This window comes from Diospyros lotus, chromosome 3, assembly GCF_014633365.1.
Source record: "Diospyros lotus cultivar Yz01 chromosome 3, ASM1463336v1, whole genome shotgun sequence".
In the NCBI taxonomy this organism is placed as follows: Eukaryota; Viridiplantae; Streptophyta; class Magnoliopsida; order Ericales; family Ebenaceae; genus Diospyros; species Diospyros lotus.
In genome coordinates this window covers 14,354,787-14,362,106 of record NC_068340.1, presented here as the reverse complement: position 1 = coordinate 14,362,106, position 7,320 = coordinate 14,354,787, and the positions used below count along the sequence as shown (strand labels likewise).

Below are 7,320 nucleotides of genomic sequence, written 5' to 3'. Positions count from 1 at the left end.
ATGCCTTTTCTTGTTCATTACCCCACTTAGAACCTACATGCTTTTTAATAACTTCAGTCAAAGGTGCGGCTAGGCTACTAAAATCTTTCACAAATCTCCTATAAAAGCTGGCCAAACCATGGAAACTTCTCACATTCCCCATACTTGTAGGTTTCGGCCAATCTTGGATTGCCTTAACCTTTTCTTCATCTACCTCAATTCCTCTAGCACTAACAACAAAACCAAGGAATACAAGACTATCTGTGCAAAAGGTGCACTTTTTGAGGTTAGCAAATAACTTTTCTTTCCTTAAAACATCTAAAACAAGTTTTAAATGTTCAAAATGCTCATCTAAGTTTTTGTTATAAATCAAAATATCATCAAAGTAGACAACCACAAATTTACCGATAAAAGCACGCAAAACATGGTTCATTAGCCTCATGAATGTACTAGCTGCATTAGTTAATCCAAACGGCATAACTAACCACTCATAGAATCCATATTTTGTTTTAAATGCAGTTTTCCATTCATCACCGTCTCTCATCCTAATCCGATGATATCCACATACATCCTCCATGAACCATCTTTCTTAGGCACAAGCAATATTGGAACTGCACAAGGACTCATGCTCTCACGCACATACCCCTTTTCCATGAGCTCACTAACCTGCCTTTGAAGTTCCTTGGTCTCCTCGGGATTGCTTCTATAGGCTAGTCTATTTGGAATTGATGCTCTGGGTATGAAATCAATGTGATGCTCGATTCCCTTATTGGTGGTAAGCCAATAGGTAGATCTTCAGGGAATACATCATCAAATTCCTGGAAAAGAGAAACAACAACACTAGGTAGAGGGAGGTTAAGTTCATTAGAACTAAAACAAGCCTCTTTGTACAAAAGTACAATCATAGGCTGATTTAGAAACAAAGCCTTTTTTATCTCACTCTCTCTTACATAGAAGTTCACTTGTTTTCTCTCTTTTCTTTCCTCACTGCCCGAAACTCCTTTTCCTTTTTTGCTCTCATTTTCTCTCTGTTTAAGTTTCTCTTACTTTTGAACTCTCACTCTTATTTTTCTTATCACTCTCTTTTTTTAACCTCACTCGATCTTCATACACTTGTCTTGGGGATAGGGGTACAAGAGTAATTGGTCTTTCATTAAGTACAAAGGAGAATCTATTGGTATAACCATCGTGAATTGCACACCTATCAAACTGCAATGGTCGCCTCAAAAGAATATGGCCGGCATGCATTGGCACCACATCACACAAAACTTCATCTGTATACTTCCCAATTGAGAATGAAACAAACACTTGTTTAGTTACTTTAAATCCTCCATAATCATTCATCCATTGTAGCTTATACCGCCTAGGATGCTTCAAAGTCATCAAATTCAATTTTTCAACCAAGCTAGTGCTGGCCACATTAGTACAGCTCCCCTCATCAATAATCATGCTACATACTTTATCGTTGACATGGCATCTAGTATGAAAAATGTTCTCACGTTGCTCTTTTGCATCCGTTTTGACTTGCACACTAAGAGCTCTCCTTGCCACCAAGAGCTCCCCATCAACCGGGTACTCAATGCCACTTGCATCCTCTAAAGGTGGCATGGATTCATTATCATACTTATTATCAATCTCATCTTCGGTCTCAATATCACCATCATCTTTCAAAATCATCACTCTCTTGTTTGGGCATTGAGATGCAATATAGCCTATCCCCAAACACTTAAAGCATTTGATATCTCTATTTTTAGGAGGTAGAGTATCAGATTTTAGCTTATTTGGTGCTCCTTCATCTTTGTTTCTGTTGGAGGTTTCAACTTTAGGTTTGAAATTAGGCTTTTCATCCTTTCTGCTCCAATTCGATTTCCATGTTGAAGAGCCGAAATTTTTCCCAATTCGTGTGGACCCCTTTCTCTTCAATTGTCGCTCCATTTTAATGGCCATGTGCACCATGTCATCTAACTCAACGTAATGTTGTAATTCTACCACATCTGCAATATCACAGTTCAACCCAACAAGGAACTTGGCCATGGTAGTTTCTCGGTCCTCCTCCACATTGGCTCGAATCATGGCTATTTCCATCTCCTTGTGGTAGTCCTCAACACTTTTGGAACCTTGAGTAAGGCGTTGTAACTTCTGAAATAAGTCACTATAGTAGTGACTTGGAATGAATCGCCTCCTCATAATAGCCTTCATTTCTTCCCATGTCTCAATGAGCCTTTCACAATTCCGTCTCCTACTCAAAATAAGTTGATCCCACCAAATAATAGCACAATCAGTAAATTCGATGGTGGCCAATTTTACCTTTTTCAATTCAGAGTAGTTGTGACAAGCAAACACCATTTCAACCTTTGTCTCCCACTCCAAATAAACTTCTGGATCGTTTTTGCCTTGGAAAGATGGAATCTGCATCTTAATGTTATCCAAGTTGTTATCAATCCTTTCTCCATGTCTAACTCCTCTATCTCTATTCCCATGCCTAAATCGGCCTATACTAACATTAGAGGCATGATCATCATCATCTAGGTCATCCCCATAGTCATTTTCATAATTATACCTAGGTGGATGCCTCTCTCTTCATTGCACAGTAGTAGCTCTGGGTGGCTGCCCCCTTTGTGAACTAGATTCAACTTTATCTATCCTCTCATTTATCTCAACAAACCTTGCAACACCCCCTCTCCTAGAACTACCCGAGAAGAGGTGCTACGGGGAAAATAAAAATAAAACTGACTAATAAACTAAATTCCGATACCAATACTGAATATCTCAATCAACTGAAATAAAACTCTGAGTCAACATCAACTGAAAACCATAAACTACATCTAAGGGAAAATCCCTAAACTGAGATATAAAATAAACCTAAACTGATAAGACACCAACTATTAAACTCCCAGACACCTTTAGTCTTGAGCAGCTCCACATACACACACTACTAGACACTGCTGCTAGGCCCCACATTTGGTACTCCCCCACTAAGACCTAGAATGGTGAAGAGTATAAGGTGAGCTACAAAGCTCGGCAAGTAATAAACTGAAAAGAATAACTGAAGCTAAATCGAAGAATATCGATACTGATAAAAATACTTACTGAACTTGTACTGAGAGATATAATAATCACTGGATGGCATTTATAAGATGTAATGCACATAAATTGTAACTAAATGCAGGTATGCAACTTTGGCACGTAGGCCCACATAACTGTAATACATACCTGACTGATATGAGTCCTGCAAACATAAAAACTGTAAACACATATTGTGGGCAATATGCCCCTAGCCCCCTGGTCGACATCAGGCGAGCGACTCATAACTGAGATATAACTAAACTGATACTAGTGGGATCCCCGCGGACAAGCCACCTGGAGCGCATAATGCAATGCTCATATAAGTACTGGCACACGATATGTAGTGCTCCATATAAAGTCATGCTAAATGCTCATACAAATGTGTATGCACATAATCTCACAAAATAATGCTGATCATGTCGTAATTAACTACTAAACATGGTATATGATTTTTTTTTTACCAGCCATATTGAGATACAAATATTCTGAAATTTCTAAGTATAAGCATGGCATATTGGATCTTTATCATATCTTGGCATAAAAATTCAATATTTGAATTATTGAATATTTATATTAAATTTAAGACTTGCATTAAGAATTTATTGGAAGCCATTTGGATGCCATATGATACTATTTGGATGATTGAGAAAGCATAAGGAAACAATTCGAATGAAACAGCAGCCCATTCGAATGAAAAAAATGGACTATAGCAAGCTCATTCGAATGACAGAGGCTCATTCGAATGATAGATGATATATAACAAAGGCTATTCGTGTAATGACCCACTGGAGGGCTCAGTATTTATTCAAGAATGATTTAATTAATTGTTGAAGTATTTGATTAAGCGATTTTGCCAATTAATTATTTAATGTGGCAATTTAGAGATTTTGAAGGAAAAGAATAGCATTTATTTCTTTTTAATTTTGGAGTTAAAGAATTTGCCAAGGTGGCAAACTAGTGATTTTTAATTGAGATAATAGTATTTAAATAGCATTTAAATGGCATTTATTTTGTGGAAATTAAATGTAAGGGCATGAAGGTAATTTTGGAGTTTTATTATTATTTGAGAGTTTTAATAATAATGTTTGTATTATTATTAATTAAGTGAGACTATATATTTAAAGAAGAATGAGAATCCATGTATGAGATGGAATTGGATTAAGAGTCTCCTAGTCCCAATAGGAGAAGGTTTTGAGAGTCTCCAAGTTCAATTGGGAGAGGGATTCCAAGTTATAAAAGGAAAGAGATCTAGGACTTTATGTCTATATATAGAGCCCATTAGCTTAGCTTTTCTTTACGCCATGTGAAGAACTAAGAGGCCAAGAGATAGCAGAGGCTTGCTAGAGTCTTCAGGATCGCTCCAGGGTTCGATTAAAGAGTTCTATCAGGCAAGTATTCTTCCTGTAATCCCTTCCAATACAGGTTCATATCAGTTTTGATTTCAGATTATTCCAGTTCTTCATTGAGTTCTCAGATTTTTATATCAGTAAGTAGAGATGTATATATATATATATGCGTATAACAGTAAAGTTATGAGCAAGCTCTGTTAATCCTTATCCATTTTGGATTGCGAGTTCTATTAATCCTTATCCATTTTGGATTGCAAGTTCCAGTAATCCTAATCCATTTTGGATTGCAAGTTCTATTAATCCTCATCCATTTTGGATTGCAAGTTTCAGTAATCCTTATCCATTTTGGATTGCAAGTTCTATAAATCCTTATCCCTTTTGGATTGCAAGTTGTATTAATCCTCATCCATTTTGGATTGCAAGTTCCAGTAATCCTTATCCATTTTGGATTGCAAGTTCTATTAATCCTCATCCATTTTGGATTGCAAGTTCCAGTAATCCTATCCATTTTGGATTGCAAGTTCCAGTAATCCTTATCCATTTTGGATTGCAAGTTCTATTAATCCTTATCCATTTTGGATTACAAGTTCTATTACTAATATCCGGATACCTTGTATCGTATCCGGATGTATCTAAAGTTCTTCAAGTATGATATCCGAATGGTTTGTTTATACATCCGAAAAGGTCAAGATAATATCCAGATGTCTCGCCTGATATCCGGATGCCTCCCTCAAAAGTTGAATTTTTCATTCGAATAGTCCCCAGTTATATCTGAATGCATCAGTGAGATATCCGGAGGTCCAAAATCATATCCGAATGTCCTAGTTCATATCCCAATACATCCCAGCATATCCGAATAGCTTTTGCTTTGAATGTTAGTGTATCCGGATCAGCCTTCTTCATATCCGGATGTCTTTCATCATATCCGAATATCCTTCCTGATATCCGGATGACATTTCCAGAAATCCAATTTAGCTTCCAGTGAGTCCTAATTCAAGTTTAATTCAATTAATGTATTCAATACCTTCCAACAATGAATTCATAAGCCAGAACATGACAAGTTAATCATACCCATACCCTAAATCATAGTTCATTGAATCTTTGTATTCTAATATATAGATGAAGATCATATCATGTTCAGCATTATTATAACATGATCAGCATTATTTTATGAGATTATGTGCATACATTTTGGTATGAGCATTGAGCATGACTTTATATGGAGCACTACATATCGTGTGCTAGCATTTATGTGAGCATTGCTGTAATACCCGGTATTACATGTTATTAAAAATAAATAATGTTGATTATTTTTGGGTAGGACCTCGGGTGGTCCGGGAACGCCAAAAGTCAAATCCGAGTAATTTATTAATGAAATTTGCCGAATTGGCGGCTGAGAGTGCCTCGGGACTTGGATGTCCAGGGAAGAGGACAAGAGATTGATGAGCATCTCGGGATGAAGATAATGGCGCTAAAAGCGTTCCGACCGGGAATAATTTTCGGAATAAACTCCGTATAAGCCCGAGTGGGTGCCATTACCGAATAATCGGATAGGACCTCCTGGAAGCTGAGGGGACCCTAGGGGTGGTTCGAATTTCTGAGTAAGGCAACCCTTAAGTGTTTTCGGGTCGAATAAAGGTCCCGTGCAGGCGCAGGGATGAGGTCGGTATTCCCGAGTAACGGTCGGCTATTAATTTTTGATAAATCGAGATATGGTGTGGCTTGATAATAATTTAATTAAGCTTTGGAGGGTCAAAGTGTTATTATTAAAAGTCTCAAGTGTAATTTTATATTCCTTAAAGAGGAATTTTGATAAAATAAGGGGATTAAAAGCTTTATATATGTAATTATATATATGGATATATATATGGGCGTGAATATATATATATATATAGGAGACCCGCGAGTTCACTGCTATCAAAAAATTTAAATTTGAATTCAAAAACAGAGAACTCGGAAGAGAGCGATCGAGCGATTGAGAGAGAGATCACGAGTGAGAGTGCGAGATAGAGATCGAAAGAGAGTAAGAGAGAGTCGGCCGAGTTCGGCCATGGGAGAAGCTGCCATTGAAGCCAACGAATGAAGCTAGAGCGGTGTCGGGCAGCGGCCAGCGACGGCCATGGCCGAGGCAGAGGCGGCCCTTGGCAGCTCGAGGTGGCGGGCATGGTGCGGCCGGCGGCATCGGCAAGGGGAGCCAGAGGCAGCAGCGGCCATGGCAGCGCGTAGGGACGCGCGCGGTGCTGCTGCAACGATGGTTTGCGGCGGCGACCGAGGGTTGAAGCATGACCAGCAATGGCGGCAGTGCTGTCAGCCATGGGAGCATGTTGCGCAGGGGAGGCCGACAATTGCAGCGGCAAAGGCGCACGAAGGGGGTCGGTTCCGGTGGCAGCAGATGGCAGCGGTGGCATTGCGGTAAGCAACGGTCGGGAGAGGCGGCGCTGGAGGTGGCTGGCGAAGCCAGCTGCAGCAGTGAGCGGCCGCGCGCGCAGGTGCTGTGCGCGCACGGGGAAGAAGATGCAACGAAGAAGGCGCGAGGTTGAAGAAGCATGAACAGTGCGCGCGCAGGGGAGGCACGGAGAAGAAGAGAAAAATAAGAGAAAAAGGAAAAAAAATAAAGAAATAAAGAAAATCTGGAAAAATGGAAAAGAAAAATAGGAGAAAATCCCGAAAAATTTCAGAAAAGGTAGGGAAAGTTCTGAAAATTAAATTGGGGGTTGAAGAGCGTGTCAGAAGATCGAAAATGGGATCTTGGGCACAAATGGCAGCTCGTGAGGCAACACCGGTGTGGGCGTTTTCTAATTTCTCTCCAAATGGGTCGAGGTAAATTAGTATTTTCTTCCCCAGTTATTTGCATTAAGCGAGTTAATGTAAAATAGTTAATTGTTGGATTAAACCCTATGTCGGGTTGTTTGGAAATAGTGTTGAT

At 39.3% G+C, this 7,320-nt stretch overlaps 1 protein-coding gene across 1 annotated transcript; it reads right to left on the bottom strand.

Annotated features, from left to right (window-relative positions):
• Window positions 1–519: 519 nt before the first annotated feature.
• LOC127796838 (uncharacterized) lies at window positions 520–2,394 on the bottom strand. Its single transcript, XM_052329242.1, has 2 exons — window positions 1,181–2,394; window positions 520–772 (listed from the first exon to the last, which is right to left on the bottom strand). The coding sequence occupies exons 1-2, from the start codon at window positions 2,392–2,394 to the stop codon at window positions 520–522; spliced, it is 1,467 nt and encodes a 488-aa protein (XP_052185202.1).
• Window positions 2,395–7,320: the final 4,926 nt, after the last annotated feature.

What these genes read in the sequence shown, in the direction of transcription:
- LOC127796838 (XM_052329242.1), bottom strand. Translation starts at nt 2,394, where the DNA reads ATGCAGATTCCATCTTTCCAAGGCAAAAACGATCCAGAAGTTTATTTG. An exon ending in CGACCATTGCAGTTTGATAG is followed by an intron (nt 773 to 1,180) that starts GTGTGCAATTCA and finishes TATTCCCTGAAG; the next exon opens with ATCTACCTATTGGCTTACCA.